Source organism: Pecten maximus, chromosome 2, assembly GCF_902652985.1.
Source record: "Pecten maximus chromosome 2, xPecMax1.1, whole genome shotgun sequence".
NCBI classification, from domain to species: domain Eukaryota; kingdom Metazoa; phylum Mollusca; class Bivalvia; order Pectinida; family Pectinidae; genus Pecten; species Pecten maximus.
The window spans coordinates 26,508,255-26,530,207 of record NC_047016.1 but is presented as its reverse complement, the minus strand read 5'-3'; the positions used below and the strand labels follow the sequence as shown (position 1 = coordinate 26,530,207).

The 21,953-nt window shown below is 35.1% G+C and overlaps 1 protein-coding gene across 2 annotated transcripts; it reads left to right on the top strand.

Moving 5' to 3' along the window:
- Positions 1-286: 286 nt before the first annotated feature.
- Positions 287-20,802, top strand: LOC117321659 (solute carrier family 35 member B1-like). Of its 2 annotated transcripts, none has more exons than XM_033876166.1 (8): positions 287-350; positions 7,182-7,335; positions 8,803-8,906; positions 9,560-9,687; positions 10,332-10,523; positions 10,933-11,059; positions 16,596-16,702; positions 16,966-20,802. In XM_033876166.1, the coding sequence occupies exons 1-8, from the start codon at positions 329-331 to the stop codon at positions 17,158-17,160; spliced, it is 1,029 nt and encodes a 342-aa protein (XP_033732057.1). In that variant the 5' UTR covers positions 287-328; the 3' UTR covers positions 17,161-20,802. The 2 variants fall into 2 exon arrangements, with proteins under 2 accessions (XP_033732057.1, XP_033732056.1); XM_033876165.1 differs by lacking the exon at positions 287-350 and adding an exon at positions 2,281-2,392.
- Positions 20,803-21,953: the final 1,151 nt, after the last annotated feature.

Here is a 21,953-nt window from a genome sequence, read left to right as displayed (position 1 = left end):
ACAATGTACAAATGATACAGGTGTAGAATACTAGGATTAAACACTCTGTACAAAATTATATAAGTGTAGAATGCTAGAATACTAGGATTTAAACACAGTGTACAAAATGAAGCAGGTGTAGAATGCTAGAATTTAAACAAAATGTACAAAATAATACAGGCGCCGAATGCTAGAATTAAACACAGTGTACAAAATGATTTAGTTGTAAAATGACAGTTTAAGGTGTTATAATGTTAACTGAGCTAAAACATTCGTTCACAGATTAGGAAGGCCTCCGTGATAACAGCTTACATGCAGCTGTCAAAGAGCACGTCGTGTTATTAAAAAGATGGACCGTCTAATCGATCAGGGTAAGTCAGACCAGAAATGGATGCCCATCCTAATATATATCCTTATCTCTTATCACAGAATTAAGTCAGACCAGAAATGGATGTCAATCCTAATATATATCTTTATCTCTTATCACGGAATTATCTTCTTTGCTATCAATGACATAATACATAAATACTTATTACATAATTGTGTCATGAAAAAGGTCGCGTTACACCAATGGGTCTGTGATTGGTTGTAGGTTCTTCAATTATGACATCATAGTTTCATGGCGTTTCTTGCGTCGTGACGTCACCAAAGAAACAGGAGTATTTTCAATAGGTTTTTGTGATATGAATTATGCTTTAATTAATGCTGACATACATCTTATAGTTGTATGATCTTACACACTAGTTGCCAGTGCAAATGAGATGAGTAACACGTGCACTCGATCCGAAGATTCTGTTTACTATGCGTAGAGTAGAAAAACTACATGTATAGATATTGTGTTTTTTTTTAATAGATAATAAAGTAGAATATTATAGTTATGGGCTGATAAGGTGAAATGGGGAAAAGTATAGTTATGGGGAGGATTGATTAGGAGAAGTAGAAAATTATGGCTATGGGGAGGGTTGATAAGGTGTAATGGGGAAAGCATAGCTATGGGGAGGGTTGATAAAGTGAAGTAAACAAATCATAGCTATGGGGAGGGTTGATAAGGTGAAGTAGACAAATCATAGCTATGGGGAGGGTTAATAAGGTGAAGTAGACAAATCATAGCTATGGGGAGGGTTGATAAGGTGAAGTAGACAAATCATAGCTATGGGGAGGGTTGATAAGGTGAAGTAGACAAATCATAGCTATGGGGAGGGTTGATAAGGTAAAACAGGGAAAGTATAGCTATGGGGAGGGTTGATAAGGTGAAGTAGACAAATCATAGCTATGGGGAGGGTTGATAAGGGGAAGTAGACAAATCATAGCTATGGAGAGGGTTGATAAGGTAAAACAGGGAAAGTATAGCTATGGGGAGGGTTAATAAGGTGAAGTAGAATAATTATAGCTATGGGGAGGGTTGATAAGGTAAAACAGGGAAAGTATATAGCTATGGGGAGGGTTGATAAGGTGAAGTAGAATAATTATAGCTATGGGGAGGGTTGATAAGGTAAAACAGGGAAAGTATAGCTATGGGGAGGGTTGATAAGGTGAAGTAGAATAATTATAGCTATGGGGAGGGTTGATAAGGTAAAACAGGGAAAGTATATAGCTATGGGGAGGGTTGATAAGGTGAAGTAGAATAATTATAGCTATGGGGAGGGTTGATAAGGTAAAACAGGGAAAGTATAGCTATGGGGAGGGTTGATAAGGTGAAGTAGAATAATTATAGCTATATTGGGAGGGTCGATAAGGTGAAGGAAGTGAGCCGCTATGAGGACTGATATATACACATCAACAGCTTGTGACAAATGAAACACAATAATCGATCCAGTCCAAGTTCTGTTTAAGTTAATACAATCCATACATCAAATTGGACATCATTTTATACATATTAGGAGAGTGATCTCCCCTGAAAAACATACATCAAACAAAATCCGATACTGACAGAACCGGGAAATAAATCCGTGTTTTTTTTCTGTTGATGTGTGTAGCAGACGTTTTCTTGTCAGCTGGTGTTATGCATAAAGGTACATTTTATGTAAGGTTAAAATCTGGTTGTTTGGCAAGATTAGCATCGTACAGCTTCTGCAAGCGATTAAATACAACAATACTTGGTACATGTACATATGTATGATTACGCCCCATGTGTTACCTGTAGCACTGACTTATACCATGTGTACATTATATAGAAAATAACTCTGAACTTATTCGGTCACATACTTAACAGACACACCTGTATGTTGCTATATACGTGGCAAAACAACTGACAACACTAACCATTATATATGTATATAATTCATTAACAAGACATATGAGAGGAAAAGGTTTCAAACTAGCTGACAGGACAGCAATAATGACAATTGTATATGTACGTGGACAGACAGAAATTATTTAAGCATGGAGAGTGTTCTCGGGAACTCAAGCACAGGTTAGTGTGATACATGGTGTGAAAGTTAAAATTATATTTAAACAGATTAATTGCAACATGTCTTTTTCATTGACAATGGGATTTTCATTTGAATTTCCTTTGTCACCCTCGTGCAAACTGTATTTTATATCACAGATGACCAAATGCAATATTCTGATCTACATTATATCACATCCATACACATATAGAACACAATTTTCTTCCTGTGTCTGTTTAATAATAGCCAATGGTACGATACGTTATGACACTTTTATACTACTACTACTACTACTACTACAACTACTACTACTACTACTACTACTACTACCACTACCACTACCACTACTACTACTACTACTACTACTACTACTACTACTACCACTACCACTACTACTACTACAGCTGCTACTACTACTACTACTACTACTACTACTACCACTACCACTACCACTACTACTACTACTACAACTACTACTACTACTACTACTACACTACTACTACTACAGCGCTGTACTATACTACTGACTACCTACACTACTACTACCAATACTACTACTACTACTACTACTACTACTACTCTAAACAAACTACTACAGCTACTACTACTAACTACAACACTAATACAACAACAACAACAACGACACTACTATATTCTACTAATATACTACGATACGACACTACTACAACTAAACTATACTACTACTTACAACTACTATACTACACTACTACTAACTAACTACTACTACTACTACTACAACTATACTACTACTATACTACTACTACTACTACCTACTACTACTACTACTACTACTTACTACTACTACTACTACTTAGTACTATAGTATATAGCATTGTTCAGTGCTACTTAGTTACACACGTCATAATCATCCAAACTTCTGTATATATATTTTTTAGTACATCTATCCATACAAGCACCTGTTATTTGGAAAAGCCCAGAACAATTTAGTTCAGTCACTTTATTTATAATATGGGCATACATACGAGAGCTAGATATATAGCCGTTCAGGTGTTTTCACGTCTGATCATAGTTTAACACTAAGATATGCATTGTCTATTGTCGTACATAAATAGCATGTTTAAGTGCACTAAACCACAGTGTTTACGGCACACTAATCATTACCAGTCTACTGTTGATTAGTGACCCTAACATGCGTGTCTAGACAGTGACTGTGTACTGACTTGTCATTAGTTAGCTGATGTATGCCAATATATGTGTTGACTTTAATTCATGTAGCAAAATTCAAGTTTATTCACAGTGAAGACACACGAATCGAGTGTAGCAGTATGGCATCCAGGTAGATTTGTCTATCTATAGTACGACAATGCAAGTTTTCATCTGGGAATGTATACAAAATTGAATTATCCTAACGTCTCCGGGTCTGTATATGATTTAAACACTATTACCACAGTAGCAACACTCCCTCGAGACCTATAAGACAATGCCGGTGTTCTGTACCCAGTCCATTATGTGCTAAATGTGACCGTATGTTGACATCGTATGGTTCAGTACTTACCTATATGACATTTATGGGTTTGACCACTGCCGCTATCTGTAAAATATGTTGTTTGTTTTATTCAAGTTAGCTTGCTTTTCATATCTAACTGCATTCCGTTGCAACATCTCGGAACTTCTCTTGCTACTAGTGAATGCCTTAGACAGGCTACGGTAGGTGGTGCAGTGGTCACACAAGTGCCTTTCACCTAGACGACCGGAGTTCGAATCCCTGATCGGACGTGAAAAAGGTGTCACCTGCCCGACCACGTAGGTTTCCTTCCCGCATAAAAACCCCTCGCGCACTTCCATCCAGGCTAACGAATAAAAAGTTTTATAAGATATCTTATATAATTTTGAAAATTCCTGATCAACGTTGCTCCGTGAATAAATGACAACTTGGCTTGTCATAAGTATGGCCCAACACGTCCTCTTGTTGTTGTTATATCACAGCTTGTTTATTGATCTTCCAAAGCTGTACTGAGTTTGTCCCTCTTCATTTTTCTTATTCTCTTGCCTTAACCATAGAGTGTTCTAATGAAGCTCTTCGCATATTCCAATGCTTTATCTATTTGGTGTCAATAGCAAAGACAAGTGTGTTCCTCTACCCTATCCATTCCTTTTGATATATGTCTTAATGCAGGCCATCGTACAGTTCCCTATATTTATTAATGTACTTATCTACGTTTCACCGAACTGATTGCTATTCTTTTCTCTCATTTTAACGTAGAAATTACTCCATACATGAGCATGTATACCTGTCATTGGAAGCGTCGTGGGGTTGGTTTCATTATAGACGAAACATCACTATCTCTTACTGTTAATATACCTACATGTATCTGCTGCGTCATATAGTTAGATTCCTTCCAATGCTCCTCAGTGTCATTAATAGCATATGCAGTTGCATATTTTTAAATCAATTTGATGCATTCCAATAAAACGGACTATATCATGACTGCAAAATTATCGATCATGGTATACAATACATACTTGTTTACGAGGCGTTAAACATATACATGTACATGGTGCATTTGTACGTGTTACCCGCAAACAGTCTGGCTTTTGTTTGTGAATGTCATCAATGTGTGGCAGGAGGAGCACATATGGTCTTACAACACGCTTCCCTGTGTCAGTTGTCTGCTAACAGTTCCAAATCATTGGCCCAGTTTTTATTTACTTTTGATTTTAAGCACAGGGGCTTGGCAAAAAACACTATAATACATATATATGGACCATCATTTGGAAAATCGTACCAAGCCCAAAGTGTACTCAAAGGAGCAGGCATAGACTTTAGCGTAACTTTATGACTTTTAGTGAAACTCATTTTAGACGTGAGATGTGGGACGTGTAGACTTATGACTTTTAGTGAAATTAGGTCCTGATCTAGTACACTCCCACTTAAATATCATGGCGTCTCCCTCGGCGTTGTTCGTCAGACTCTGACAAACGCCGGTTTTATTCCAAGAACATTTATAGTTCCTGATCACTTTCAGTTGTCTTAAGACTGAGATATATCTTCCGTTGCCTATAGACATGACAGAATAATGCAATTTCGTCAACATTTATTATAGATATTTACACCGCGTGATTTGAAATCAGATGATAACTTGATCATCATTGTCCTCAACAGTATGGTACAGCTCCATCCCTTGCTAATCGTTTATTACGCCATGTCATACATGCTGTATGGAGCATGTGTACTAATACTGCTGTTACGTCATAGATAGATGACGTCAATAGTTTAGAATATGTTCCTCCGTCAATTACTGGCATTCTAGCTGTAACAAAATATAGTTCCGAGACGAAATGGAAAAGACTAGTGAAATATCAAATTGTTGAGCTCGCCTATATATACTGTATATAGCTGGTAAATGTCATATAAAATTGTCATTTGTTTGAGATCCATGTATACACATTAAAGTAAAAAATGAAACTGTTCTTCGCCTAATCTCACTGTTAAAAGCAATATAAAAATCCATTCGAATAGAAATAGATACTGCATTACAAATGACGCAAACTTCGTTATGAAACGGATTATAGACAACGTGTGAAGTCTATACAAGTCTTTCCTTCTTACATGACGGTACAGTTTTTTACAATCGATCCTAGTATAATGTATCTACTGTATTATGTGTTTATACAGAGGAATTTCAGTTTTAGTTATACAAACTTTTACGTAGATATAGAAGAAGGGAAGTAACTGCATGTCCTTTGTCTAAATCTGACATACATTGGAACATACATACGTATGTATATACGTACATCATGTAGAAGCTCGAGACATATATTACTAGACATTATTTCATTTCCCTCATAGAGCTAGGTATTTCTGAATTTGTTGTATCATATGTGTGAGTTTGGATGTATGTAGACGCATGCCTGTTAATATATTTCCATAATGTAATTTTGTGATTATAATGAAATATTTTAATTCGGTATTCCATCTCTCTATATATACCGTCAGTTTTCACATCATCACATCACACTCCAGAAATTAATTATTTTAGTAAATCAGTTAAATCGCAAAAATGAGAAAAATTTCAAGCTAACTTGGCCACCCATGCATGTTCGATTCCCTTGGATTTTGTCAACTCGGCAATTTTAATCACTTTGCATGGCTAGACAAATGCATGAAATTTCATTACGACATGTTATAAACTGTTCATATTTTCTTTTGCTACATGTAAGTATACTATTTTCAGGTTTTGCGTGAATTGTCTTTAATTCAATATAAACTTCAAAAAAAATACTACGTCGATTGTCTGGATACGTATATCATCAGTTTTATGTATACATACATAGAGGCGATTGTTTTAAAAACGAAAGTAGATCATTTATTGATACATATTAGCATTGTTTATTAAAAAAAGAAAAAGGGGAAAACATTATAGAACTAGTGTACATGTACATTACTAACTACATCCAGAGACCTATATTAAAGTATATAGGTCTCTGCTACATCTTAGTAGAAACACATGTAAACAAAATCATATAAGGTTTGCAAGTACTTCCATACGGGTTGATGGGCTGTCATGTTCCACAATTGTTAAAAATAAGCACATGTGTAAATATGTAATCTAGACTCGTTTAAATTACAAATATAACCAAGGGGAAAACCCATACAACATATTTTGACCAATCAAAATGCAGCACGTCATTTTCTCCATAAACAGGAAGTAACTTCACATGGATCCTGAGCGTGACACGTAAATATTGGGCCTGAAGATAAACGCCTGTTTCGGTCGATTAAAACTGATAATATGTAAATTTCTTATATCGTCATCTACTTAATGTTAGGTGGGAAATCATCGGAAGGACAAGCAGAGGTTCCAATTTCCACAGATCCGGCCAAAGTTGAAAAGATGAATTCTGCCAGTAACACAAAGCTGATCGTTTGTGCGATCGGGACATTTGTGTCGTATTTCGTGTATGGTATACTTCAGGAATCGATGTAAGTATCAAGATTGATATAATAGTATTTCCATTTTCTAGTTTAACTACATGTCCTATTCTAGCGGAGTCTTGCGTCTACTGGTTGCCCGACATGTGTACATATATTGGACTGGATTTTACTGCTGACAAACAAGTCGCATGTCAAGTGTTGAACTAACAGCTGCTGACAGTACGCCATCTAAGTTCAACTTACTTATGTAAATAATTGTGAGTGTTTCTAACAGTATATGATTAACCCCAAACCTCAATTTGCAACGGGTAATCATACTTAGAAATATAAAGACATTGTTTAATTTTTTTTTATTTACTTGTTGATATTCCTCAAATAATGACATTTCATATATCTGAACTGGGATATTTAGCGCAAGTGGTTAGACTTGGGTGACTGTCTAGAAATCGGAAGTCCCGGGATAGAGTCCCGGTCAAGTTGTTGCAATTTCCTCTCCTGTTACATTTGGTGCCTAGTAGCCCGAGTTTCCTTTAGCCCTGACACCATATTTAAGTAAATATTAATCAATGTCAATATATTTAAAACATGATAAAAATAGCTCATTTTGTGAGCATTTACAATGGACATAATAAATAATAATAACAGACCTAAAAACAAGGGTTTACATTGATATAACAAGATACAAATGTATGTTCATGCTGTAACATAACTAGCTGCAATAACGTAGCTCTGGACGACGGACAATTTCTGACAGATCATTCTATAACATAACAGACAAAAAGAGGTATACAATACTGTAGTTTTAGGTTTAAATATATCGCCTATTCAAAATATATGTACATAGCACCGCAAACAGTATTCCAAATATAAAGGAAGTGTAAAAGATAATATAGATTTAATTCTATCACCTATTGCATAGGGTTTTAAAGTACATGCTACAGCATATACTGGTGTAACATAGCATCTGGGCCAGAGGAAACTTAGGTTAACTTGGTGGCAGGTGCCCAACTAAATACCCATGAGTGGTGGTATATTAAAGGGTCACCTGTGGATGTTGAATGTCTGAATGTCGAGTAAATTGCCTGAACACTGGCGACCAGGTGAAATGGTTAGAGCATCCGCCTAGAGGTCGGAAGTCAGGGTTCAAGTCTTGGTCTTGCCCTTGCATATTTCTTCTCCTGTTACACAAAGAAAAGTGCTCTTTACATGATATGAAATACTGTACTGCATGCATGTTTGTTAATCAAGGAATCTAAAGGAAATTAACTATATCAATGTATCAGAAATTAAAGTGATGTGTATCATGTCAGATATATATACATGTTTTTGATTATTTGTTTAGAAATACAATATAACCATTCTTCAGTTTATAATTTAACTCAGCAATTATTGTTCTTATTAATATTGCAGAATCATTTGAAATTGTTTATCAAGTTTCGCATGGAAAATGAAATAAAGCATCACAATTTGGATGTGTTTCAATGTGAATATAACTTTGTTTATTGCTCATACCAGAACCAAAGGAAAATATGGAGAGGGTGAGAAGGCAGAGAAGTTCACATATACAACAACTTTGGTGTTCATGCAGTGTATTGTCAATGCCTTAGCTGCTAAACTAGGTATGTTGATTTTTTTTTTTTTTTTTTTTGTTTAACGTCCTATTAACAGCCAGGGTCATTTAAGGACGTGTCAGGTTTTGGAGGTGGAGGAAAGCCGATGTACCCGGAGAAAAACCACCGGCCTACGGTCAGTACCTGGCAACTGCCCAACGTAGGTTTCGAACTCACAACCCAGAGGTGGAGGGCTAGTGATAAAGTGTCGGGACACCTTAACCACTCGGCCACCGCGGCCCCTTAGATATGTTGAAAGTGACCAATTAAGTAATTACCAATGAATATCAATATGCACCTATGGCTAGTTTTTTAGACTCAATCATGGATACATGTATTAGCGTCTTTTGCACAGGCGTTGTCCATGGAAGTCAGATACTCAACCGTATTTTGAGAACTTACAGTAATTATTAGATTTTCTTTACAAAAATGGTAGCTGATTCAAAGAAATAGATATAGATGTATATAGGGGTTTATGTACAAAACTAAGCATATTTTGCCCCCCAAAAAATCCCTTAAAAGAGAAAAAAATACATCTGCAACATAACACATGTATATATTTTGTTAATGTGTATGTGGATCTTGACAAGGACTTGATTTATAATCATTGTGAAGAGGATCTTACAATACAAACCACTAATTTATTGTATTTAATCTCCCAGTAATGATGTTCTGGATGAGGGAGAAAGACTCAACACCGGCCAAGTTGTATGGATTGTGTTCACTGTCCTACCTTGGTGCCATGTTGGCCAGCAATCAGGCTCTTCAGTTTGTCAAATACCCAACACAGGTGAGTGCTTTGTCAACTATCCAACAAAGGTGAGTGCTTTGTCATCTCCTAAACACAAGCAGCTGAGTATTTTGTAATCAGCACAATTTAGGTAAGTATTTTGTCAGCTATCTAATGCAGATGTATATTTTGTCATCTACCAAACACAGCTGAAGACATTTGATGACACTAGTCGCATAATTTGGGAAATTTGTTACGTCATATTCAAATTTCTATGTTGGCAATAAAATGCAAACACTATAAATGTCTGCATGAATACTTATTGAATGGTGCTTTTTTTACCCGGCTTAACTGGGGGGTAACCATAGAACACTAAATAATTGTGTCTATATATACATAGCTATCATTTGGTAAAAAAAAACCTATGTTGTAGATGTATCATGAACCGAATAACAAACTACCTAGTTTGTAGTCAGTAATACATTGTAAATGTATAAAATCAAGAGCTTGTGTTGAAATGCCCATGCCAGCAGAGGCCTTGTAGGAAACTATGTCAACACCATGAAGTTCAAAAGCTTAAAATTGTATTTCAATCTTAAAATATTGTTGCTCCTCAGACTTCCTCGTCATTGTAATACAGTTAATGTGTTGTTTAGGAAGAATTTAATTACTGTTTTGTTATAACATGTTGTACTGGTTTGTAGGTGCTGGGAAAGTCTGCTAAGCCTATCCCTGTGATGATTCTGGGGATAGTGTTTGCAAGGAAACGATACCCTGCAGCCAAGTTCATCTTCGTACTGATGATCGTAATAGGTGTAGCCATGTTTCTCTACAAAGACAAGGCACCAACCTCTAAAGATAACAAACCACTGTTCGGCTTTGGAGAACTACTACTGGTTTGTGGATTTTCTCGTATTAAATGCAGAAGTCATTTGGACAAGGAATTAACAATAGTTTCTTTAAAAGCATATCTGAGTTAAACATTTTAGAAAATATCACTATTAGAAATTATGATATTTTGAATGACCTTTTGTAAAATTTAAATTTAAAGTACAAGACAATGAACCACTTTCATTTAAATATAAGTAGTGAACAAATTTAACCGTACATCATGCAATAGAAGACACTGGTTTTGTTTACAGGACATCTAGCTGTCAGTGAAACTTTTCTATTCAGTATGATAATAGATACTTAGCCATTTATGTTCTGCAAACAAAATTTATCATGAGTAAATTACAAACCGCAGAGATCAAATAGAAAAAGCACTTAATAGAATGATATCATTTGTCTTGTGTTACCCAATAGCTGGTGTCGTTGACATTAGATGGACTGACTGGAGCTACACAAGAGAGAATGAGATCTGACTATAAAACAGGAGCCTACAGTATGATGCTGAATGTCAATCTCTGGTCTTTAGTATGGTCCACTATAGGTATGTACAACATCAGTCTGGTCTTTAGTGTGTTCCAATATAGGTTTGTACAACATCAATCTCTGGTCTTTAGTATGGTCCACTATAGGTATGTACAACATCAGTCTGGTCTTTAGTGTGATCCAATATAGATATATACAAGATTAATCTCTGGTCTTTAGTATGGTCCACTATATGTTTGTACAACATCAATCTCTGATCTTTAGTGTGGTCCACTATAGGTTTTTACAACATCAATCTCTGGTCTTTAGTGTAGTCCAATATAGGTTTGTACAACATATCAATCTCTGGTCTTTAGTGTGGTCCACTATAGGTATATACACCATCAATCTCTGGTCTTTAGTGTGGTCCAATATAGGTTTGTACAACATCAATCTCTGGTCTTTAGTGTGGTCCAATATAGGTTTGTACAACATCAATCTCTGGTCTTTAATGTGGTCCAATATAGGTATATACACCATCAATCTCTGGTCTTTAGTGCAGTCCAATATAGGTTTGTACAACATCAATCTCTGGTCTTTAATGTGGTCCAATATAGGTATATACACCATCAATCTCTGGTCTTTAGTGTGGTCCAATATAGGTTTATACACCATCAATCTCTGGTCTTTAGTGTGGTCCAATATAGGTATATACACCATCAATCTCTGGTCTTTAGTGTGGTCCAATATAGGTATATACACCATCAATCTCTGGTCTTCAGTGTGGTCCAATATAGGTATATACACCATCAATCTCTGGTCTTTAGTGTGGTCCAATATAGGTTTGTACAACATATCAATCTCTGGTCTTTAGTATGGTCCAATATAGGTTTGTACAACATCAATCTCTGGTCTTTAGTGTGATCCAATATAGGTATATACACCATCAATCTCTGGTCCTCAGTGTGGTCCAATATAGGTATATACACCATCAATCTCTGGTCTTTAGTGTGGTCCAATATAGGTATATACACCATCAATCTCTGGTCTTTAGTGTGGTCCAATATAGGTATATACACCATCAATCTCTGGTCTTTAGTGTGGTCCAATATAGGTATGTACAACATCAATCTCTGGTCTTTAGTATGGTCCAATATAGGTATATACACCATCAATCTCTGGTCTTTAGTGTGGTCCAATATAGGTATATACACCATCAATCTCTGGTCCTCAGTGTGGTCCAATATAGGTATATACACCATCAATCTCTGGTCTTTAGTGTGGTCCAATATAGGTATATACACCATCAATCTCTGGTCTTTAGTGTGGTCCAATATAGGTATATACACCATCAATCTCTGGTCTTTAGTGTAGTCCAATATAGGTATATACACCTCCAACTCTGGTCTTTAGTGTGGTCCAATATAGGTATATACACCATCAATCTCTGGTCTTTAGTGTGGTCCAATATAGGTATGTACAACATCAATCTCTGGTCTTTAGTGTAGTCCAATATAGGTATATACACCATCAATCTCTGGTCTTTAGTGTGGTCCAATATAGGTATATACACCATCAATCTCTGGTCTTTAGTGTGGTCCACTATAGGTATATACACCATCAATCTCTGGTCTTTAGTGTGGTCCACTATAGGTATATACACCATCAATCTCTGGTCTTCAGTGTGGTCCAATGTAGGTTTGTACAACATCAATCTCTGGTCTTTAGTGTGGTCCAATATAGGTATGTACAACATCAATCTCTGGTCTTTAGTGTAGTCCAATATAGGTATATACACCATCAATCTCTGGTCTTTAGTGTGATCCAATATAGGTATATACACCATCAATCTCTGGTCTTTAGTGTAGTCCAATATAGGTTTGTACAACATCAATCTCTGGTCTTTAGTGTGGTCCAATATAGGTTTATACACCATCAATCTCTGGTCTTTAGTGTGGTCCAATATAGGTATATACACCATCAATCTCTGGTCTTTAGTGTGGTCCAATATAGGTATATACACCATCAATCTCTGGTCTTTAGTGTGGTCCAATATAGGTATATACACCATCAATCTCTGGTCCTCAGTGTGGTCCAATATAGGTATACAGTGGACCCGCGATAATCCGGACGCCGATAGTCCGGAAAACTCACAGTCCGGACGGAAATGCACGGGAACGGATTTCCGTAACGTTATTTGTACTCACCAGTCCGGAAATTCCGATTCCGATTCCGGAAGCCCATTTTGGGAACGGAACGTACTTTTCATTAGTAAATTTCCCTCAATAATCCGGACGATTTTTTCACCACGAGGAGAAAAAAATGTCGGGGCAAGTCACCCGTGTCGACAGCTGTACAGACTATCGCTCGACACTGTGCGTAGTCATAGCGACCGCTGCCAGGTCATAGCCCCGGGTGTTTACCTGTGTTACAATGTGTAGCTTTTGTTTTTATAACGGTACATTGCTTTTTCTCTACGACCTAAATGTTACAGAATTTATACACAAACATGCAGTACGTGATACGATAATTAATCAATCTCAAATACATGTAAACACTTATGATCGGTAATTAACATCATTAACACTTGTATTGGGTAAACACGGATATCGGCTTTGTAACACCGTTACGTGAAACGACGACTCGTTGAAAGATGCATGTTATTAATTACATACACATTTGCGTATTAAGCAGTGATCACAAGAACTGGGTTGATTACACACAAATTAGTCAATAGTCGTCTGATACTTAACTAAGCGTCACATTGTTAAGTGAATACGGGTTTAATAATTTATCGGACATCTTGGGTAGTTCTCGCTGGTGTCGCGTACTTTTAAATAGATAGCTTGGGGTTTCTGGTACGTAAAAAATCATAAAAAAAAACATGGACTGACGGTAAGTTGTAAAATCCGGGTATTTTATTTAAGGTATTTAACGTTTGTAATTTCTACTTGTTTGTGAACCTCCGGGACGTGACACATGTGTGTTGTTTATAGGTCACATATGCCCGCTATAAATAAAACAACTTTCACTTTACATGTTCTTTTAAAAACATAGTTTATTTTTTACTTTCTACAAAACAAAACAAGAATCATATCAGAAACATAAGTGTATTTATTGTTAAAAAGTCTGACAATTAGACGTGTTTATGAAACGTCCCGGATTGTATATAATCAAGGGAGATAACTCTTACACGACAATTCTTTTGACCTGGTACACGAAATTCGGCAGTCCGGAAAACTCGTAATCCGGACGGTTTGGACTGGGAACGAAGGTGTTCGGATTATCGAGGGTCCACTGTATACACCATCAATCTCTGGTCTTTAGTGTGGTCCAATATAGGTATATACACATCAATCTCTGGTCTTTAGTGTAGTCCAATATAGGTATATACACCATCAATCTCTGGTCTTTAGTGTAGTCCAATATAGGTATATACACCATCAATCTCTGGTCTTTAGTGTGGTCCAATATAGGTATATACACCATCAATCTCTGGTCTTTAGTATGGTCCAATATAGGTATATACACCATCAATCTCTGGTCTTTAGTGTGGTCCAATATAGGTATATACACCATCAATCTCTGGTCTTTAGTGTAGTCCAATATAGGTATATACACCATCAATCTCTGGTCTTTAGTGTAGTCCAATATAGGTATATACACCATCAATCTCTGGTCTTTAGTGTGGTCCAATATAGGTATATACACCATCAATCTCTGGTCTTTAGTATGGTCCAATATAGGTATATACACCATCAATCTCTGGTCTTTAGTGTGGTCCAATATAGGTATATACACCATCAATCTCTGGTCTTTAGTGTGGTCCAATATAGGTATATACACCATCAATCTCTGGTCTTTAGTGTGGTCCAATATAGGTATATACACCATCAATCTCTGGTCTTCAGTGTGGTCCAATGTAGGTTTATACACCATCAATCTCTGGTCTTTAGTGTGGTCCAATATAGGTATATACACCATCAATCTCTGGTCTTTAGTGTAATCCAATATATGTATGTACAACATCAATCTCTGGTCTTTAGTATGGTCAAAAACAGGTTTGTACAACATCAATCTCTGGTCTTTAGTGTGGTCCAATATAGGTATATACACCATCAATCTCTGGTCTTTAGTGAGGTCCAATATAGGTTTGTACAACATCAATCTCTGGTCTTTAGTGTGGTCCAATATAGGTATATACACCATCAATCTCTGGTCTTTAGTGTGGTCCAATATAGGTATATACACCATCAATCTCTGGTCTTTAGTGTGGTCCAATATAGGTATATACACCATCAATCTCTGGTCTTTAGTGTAGTCCAATATATGTATGTACAACATCAATCTCTGGTCTTTAGTATGGTCAAAAACAGGTTTGTACAACATCAATCTCTGGTCTTTAGTGTGGTCCAATATAGGTATATACACCATCAATCTCTGGTCTTTAGTGAGGTCCAATATAGGTTTGTACAACATCAATCTCTGGTCTTTAGTGTGGTCCAATATAGGTATATACACCATCAATCTCTGGTCTTTAGTGTGGTCCAATATAGGTTTGTACAACATATCAATCTCTGGTCTTTAGTATGGTCCAATATAGGTATGTACAACATCAGTCTGGTCTTTAGTGTGATCCAATATAGATATATACAAGATTAATCTCTGGTCTTTAGTATGGTCCACTATACGTTTGTACAACATTAATCTCTGGTCTTTAGTGTGGTCTAATATAGGTATATACACCATCAATCTCTGGTCTTTAGTGTGGTCCAATATAGGTATATACACCATCAATCTCTGGTCTTTAGTGTGGTCCAATATAGGTATATACACCATCAATCTCTGGTCTTTAGTGTGGTCCAATATAGGTATATACACCATCAATCTCTGGTCTTTAGTGTGGTCCAATATAGGTACATGTACGTACAACATCAATCTCTGGTTTTGGATGTGGTCCACTAGTAGGTTATTCCAGGTAAGATTAATAGGATATTGTATTTAAGTACTTTATACATATTTGCCACTATCAGCTACACTGATAACATAGGAGGGGTGCTTATTTGGGCCTTTCTGCAGCCAATAGGTGGTAAGGCTAATATTAGAAAAATGACCAAGACACTTCAAATCACCCAGTAGTAACTTTTGAACAGTAATCCTGCCCTGCATTGGGATCAAAATCTTCATATCCCTGGTGGTCTAATGACATGACCCCGAATGGGGTCACCTGGTGCATTTTCAGATTAAAGTAAACGTAAAATTAGGTCTCTGTGACCTGCTTTTACAATTTGTTTGACATATTTGTCAACTTGTATTTCAAAACCTGACAACTGTTTAAGAGAAACTTCAAAATAATCATTTTTAGTCCAATATTGAATTTGCGTCAACCCGAAAAATGAAACTTGTATTTTACACCCTGTGACCTTTGACCCCTGAAATTTCTATGAACTCAGAAAAAATTTGATATTTTAAATAGCATACCATATGCAGCTGACCTTAAGGTATCTTTCTGCAAAATACTAACCTTATCACTGACATCCCTCCTTTATCATTCTTATACATACACCAATTTCTACCATATGTCAGTTTAACATGCCATTTTCTCTATGTTGTAGGTTTACTTGGTACTGGAGAGATACTGCAATTTTTAGTATTTGCACAAAATCATCCATCAGTATTGTTGAATATGCTCTATTTTGGAATTGCCAGTGCCATAGGACAGGTAAGAAAATATCTTCTGCAAGAATCCATAATTTTTTCTTTGCAAGGCACTTTATGATATCTTTGTTTTATGATATATGTTTTATATTCACTATACAGAACACCAGTAGTAAATCGTAGATAATGGGATAATGAAATCTTCTGTAGGACGTGGAAGTACTGTTATGATGTCATATGAAGAATACTTTGTGAATGTCACATTTGTAATAAAATGTATACTTAACATGAAAACATCATCTATATGAATTTTTTTCTATATTTCAGATGTTTATTTTCACTACAGTGACATCCTTCGGCCCACTAACATGTTCTATCATCACTACCACCAGAAAATTTTTCACTATCTTCGCTTCAGTTTTACTATTCCAGAACCCCATGAATTCATGGCAGTGGATAGGTACAGTGTTAGTTTTTGCAGGCCTGGGATTGGACAGTGCATTCGGGAAAGAAAGGAGATAATGACAAGGGAAAGTGTAGTGTTCTGTGTGTGATAAGTGTGGCAGGGGATGGAAGTTAAAACCATTAGCTGAAGATATTTTTAAAAGAGGGTATTAAGAGAGAAATGTTTCAGTATGAATGTTTATGTAGTTCTATGTTTATTATCAAGTGAATACAAATATTGTATTTAAACATAATTTGTGAGCATACACAAATATATAGTGACAAGTTAGGTGTATTGACAGATGGGGCTAGTATGTGTGGTCTAACACAGGGGTCTAGACATGACTGCTAACTAATTAATTAAAATATTTATACTTTAAAACATTGAACTGGTGGATTGTGAATTAGTCCAGGAAGAGTATGTGTTTATAGGCCTAATTTAAGATACAACATGTTTGGCCACCTTGGAAATCGTAGTTGTGTTTGTAATTTAAATTTGACAGATTACTGAAAGGTTGTACCAATGTTAAACAAATTCAATGATAGCATTGACATACTGTATCATATTGATAGATATAAGAAGTTATTGTTTGAGGTAGGGTCCCAGCCATAAAAGATGTGTTTGATCTCAGACCTTTTGAAAGACAGTAGATATCATTTAATGACCAGAGAAAATATCATTTAATGACCAGTACATATAATTTATTTAATGAGCCTCTGCTGTATTAATATCATATTTGTTAAATCGTTTCTCTCTGGAACATGAGACTATTACCTAAAATCTATATAATTGTCTTTATAATACTCAGAGATTACGCAGATTCCGACCTGCATTGACACAATGTGCATTCTTTTATTGTGTTTGTACCAATTGTACCGGTAGGAATCTGCTGTACTCGTAATGGAGCGAAGCACACAGCTGAATTGTCTCACATGGTTTGTTTCTGAAATGTAACGCTTTGATCTGAGATGTGATGATTCATTCACCTTGCAAATACTTTTGTCAAGAACAACGAGAAATAAGGAATCTTTACTTGCTGATGTGTTTGAATAAATTTTGTATACCAGTATTATGGAACTATTCAGACATTGATTTTACATCCATTACACTTTTAAAAAGAAAATAATCAGTTTTTATGTCTGATAAATTTTCTAGAGCATCCACCATCTTGGGAACTCAATTGAGATTCATTTGTATTCCATTAAATGGTACCGTACCTATCTTGTACAAATGGTACGAACCACCTAAAGGAACACCTGAACAGTGATTTATTTACATTTGTGTCATATGTCAAAGATTTCAAGGAATTGTCTGTCGTAGTTCATTTCAGTAGAAAAATAGTGGGATTTTTAGGGTTAGCTTCCTTCAATGACAACATACAAGGGTTATCTTCCTTACAGCTAATAAAATAAAATAAGACACATGTAACTCTGTTGAAAACAATTATAATTGTCTAACCAAGGAAGAACATCTACAGGGGATGATAAATTATAGTGGACATTGGATAAATATATTACATATATGATTCCACTTTCTTGGTTTCTTGTATTTTTTATCAATCTAAATATGTTTGATACACCTAACTGACACATAGAATCCAGATTACTAAAATCAATATGTTTCAGAAATGTTATATCTTACGATAATTACTGTACATAGTAGAAATATTTTTTTGTATTAATAGAGTTTTGTTTATGGTTACAAGACGTTGTAATTCAAATTTATAAAGCACCATTTTTTTCTAGGTACAGGTGAGTGGTCCAGATATTGAATATATTAAGTATTTTTGTCATTATGATTTAAATGTAATTTGCTTTTGTTAATTTTTGTTTTGAAGTATTGCATAGTATGTTAGCTTACTTATGATATCATTGAAAGAAACACTGACAAAAGTTAAGTTTAATTACCATTCCAAATCAAAATTGATTTTTATTGTATGATCCTTATTTCTTAGAATGTTGTTGTATCATTGATGATGCCTACTGGCTATAAAACAAAAAAAATGATTTTTACACTCAGAAGTGCTGTTAGTAATTAAATGAACAATCTGACATCTATATCTGAGGGATACTTTCTCAAATTAGGCTTCTGGAGAGGGCAAAGGTGAGCATATCACTACAATATTTGAGGATGTATCTTGGATGGCTCTGTATGCATTTAAATTCAATAAAAACAAAATCTATCAAAAAAAAAAAGAAGAAAAATAGTAGTCACTTTTTCATTTTTGCCTAACAAATGACAATAACTTGACAATCTAAAAATATGCTGCTGATGTTTATGTATTGTTACGAAAGTCATTTAATGCATGTTTATGAACAATAATAAAGATATTTAATGTTTGTATTGGCTGGTTATGGATACAAAGTTCTATTGTATTAATGTTGATGTTTTGTTGTCTGAACTATAGAAATGTTTGTCTTGTTACATTTTGTTTATTTTTCTTCTGTTGTTGCAGGCACAATATTCTGAATGGAACATGTAAATATTTATTTGTTTAATTAGGTTGAAGAATGTTCATAGAGTTGTTATGAATATATGGGTATTTTTCACTTTAAAATACGGTTTAGTTTTGCTAGTTATCTCCCTTCTCTTTCTATTTAATTAATTTGATTTATCCCAGAAGTATCAATGATACACAATTGTGTTCAAATGTGTTCTCAGCTAGTTAAGAACAGCCAAACTTTCAAGCATGTAAAGTTTTTGTTTGAATGTTCCTTTTGTGCAACTCATAAAGTTAAAAATTAAGATGTATTCTTAAATGGATGACATTTTCATTCTACAACCTCTGTCACAGCATTATACCCTTCTTGAGGAAAAATGAATGCAATCTTTAGAAAACTGATGTTGATTCTCCCTCATAAAACATTCAACATTTAATGTATATTAATGCTCACTGAATTCAACATGCTTATATTTGTAATAAGGATTGCATGTTGTAAATCTGGTAGAAAAATTCCTGTTTGAGTACAATTCTATAACTTTGATGAAGTAAATATTTAACATCATTTCTTGTTTTTTTTAATCATTTTGGGACCACCATTTAAAATTTGTTGTCATGCTAAACTGTATGATTATTCCGGTGACTGAATGGTTTGTTATCATTGTAAAGCGGGTATTTGATGTTAGGAACCATGTACAATGTAGTTCACCTTTGTATAGACCCCTGTGTACTAAGATAGGTACTATAGAGGAATACCAATCTCAGGTACATGAGGATGGTGAAAACTTTGTAAATTAGAGTTGGTTTTTGTAAAACCCATTGATGGTTCTTAAAATGCAATGACTGTTTCAGTGTGTACTTGTACATTAATTACTGTCAGGTACATCTTTGTATGAATTTTATTAGAAATGAGTACCCGGTACTTTTTCATTTTTAAGTGACAAAGTGTCAACAGTTAGGTCAATATACCAGCATTAATAAGGATATCATGTTCCCTAAAGAATCATTTATCTTGTTTTATTTATTGTTTGTTCTTCATATCTTTTAAGTTGATATGGTAGTCATTTCAAGATCTGTAAAAGTGAAGTTTCTGTTGATAACCAAGCGTTATCTCTATGCTACGTGTACTTGTTGTATGGATGTATAAGGTTAAACCATTAATGTGTTGTGAATGAGGAAGTACAGTTAACTAAGCTAAACATTAAACTGATGATATTGCAATTATAATGAGTTTCATATGGTGTATGATTCGGGCATTAAAGAGACATTTATCAGAACACATATTTTGGATGTGTTTTTATTTTGCACGACACGACATGCACTATACCGTACAATGCAGCTGTTACAACATTTAATCATATTTCTTAAAATAGACTTATTTCAATCGCCTTAATTTTCTCGCTACTCTACACTAAAACACAAAATTCTTTGAAAGTTGAAAAGTCAAAAGTCATTGCTTTTTTCAAAACAGCTTACCAGTTCATTAATTAAATGAATGCGAAATAGGATGTGCCCGAATAAGATATATCGAGAAAAACTTATTGATAGCATCATATGTTTACTCCAGTATCAGTCATTTTAGAGTAATTTGTAATTTTTGTTGATCTATCTGTTATTTTGTTTTGAAATACTTACCACTACAACTGATATATAATATTGGAAAGCCAATACTACGGAAACCCATTGGTGCCAAATGTAATATGTAAAAAAGTATATAAATATATATTGCGAATATACACAATACTTTTGCGTCGATACGCAATACCATTAACTACTATTCCTAAGGGCGGCACGAATTACCAAAAAAAAGGTTCCTTAATTCCTTAATATGCATATCGATAAATCACAGGGATTTATTTGATAGTCAACGGAAGCACATCAACGACCTATTACACAGTAGATTTGGTCACCAATTCGTACGGTTCAGAGACATCAAATATCCAGCCGACTTCCTCCCCGATTTAGTCCATCTTCAAACTAGACAGTCGACGACCCCTAACACTGGTATAAAGAAGTACATCATAATCTTAAGGGTCGTCGCATCGACACAGAAGAAGTAGAAGTCTCACAAACTTCTATAAAAAAAACGGCCCTTTTTAGGGCCACCAATTCCCCTAAAAAAGCATCCCATTGAATGCCTCGAAAAACGCTAAAATAAATAAATATATAAAATAAAAAAACAAAAAAACAGAATTAATGAAAGTCTGTATTTTATAAACTTTCAATTTTAAAAGTACTGTAACGAAAACATACAATACAAGCGATGCACGGAGCTGACACCTCAAAATACATATTTATTTTCTTGAACCTACTAAACCAGTAAAATCATTTCTGAAAGCTATTATTTTTATACAATTCCGTGAAAACGTAATAGAGTATAAGTATACGTACATATACGTACATGTATGTTGATTGTGTGTACATGAAGAT

What these genes read in the sequence shown, in the direction of transcription:
- LOC117321659 (XM_033876165.1), top strand. Translation starts at nt 2,362, where the DNA reads ATGGAGAGTGTTCTCGGGAACTCAAGCACAG. An exon ending in GGTATACTTCAGGAATCGAT is followed by an intron (nt 7,336 to 8,802) that starts GTAAGTATCAAG and finishes TGCTCATACCAG; the next exon opens with AACCAAAGGAAAATATGGAG. An exon ending in TTGTCAAATACCCAACACAG is followed by an intron (nt 9,688 to 10,331) that starts GTGAGTGCTTTG and finishes ACTGGTTTGTAG; the next exon opens with GTGCTGGGAAAGTCTGCTAA.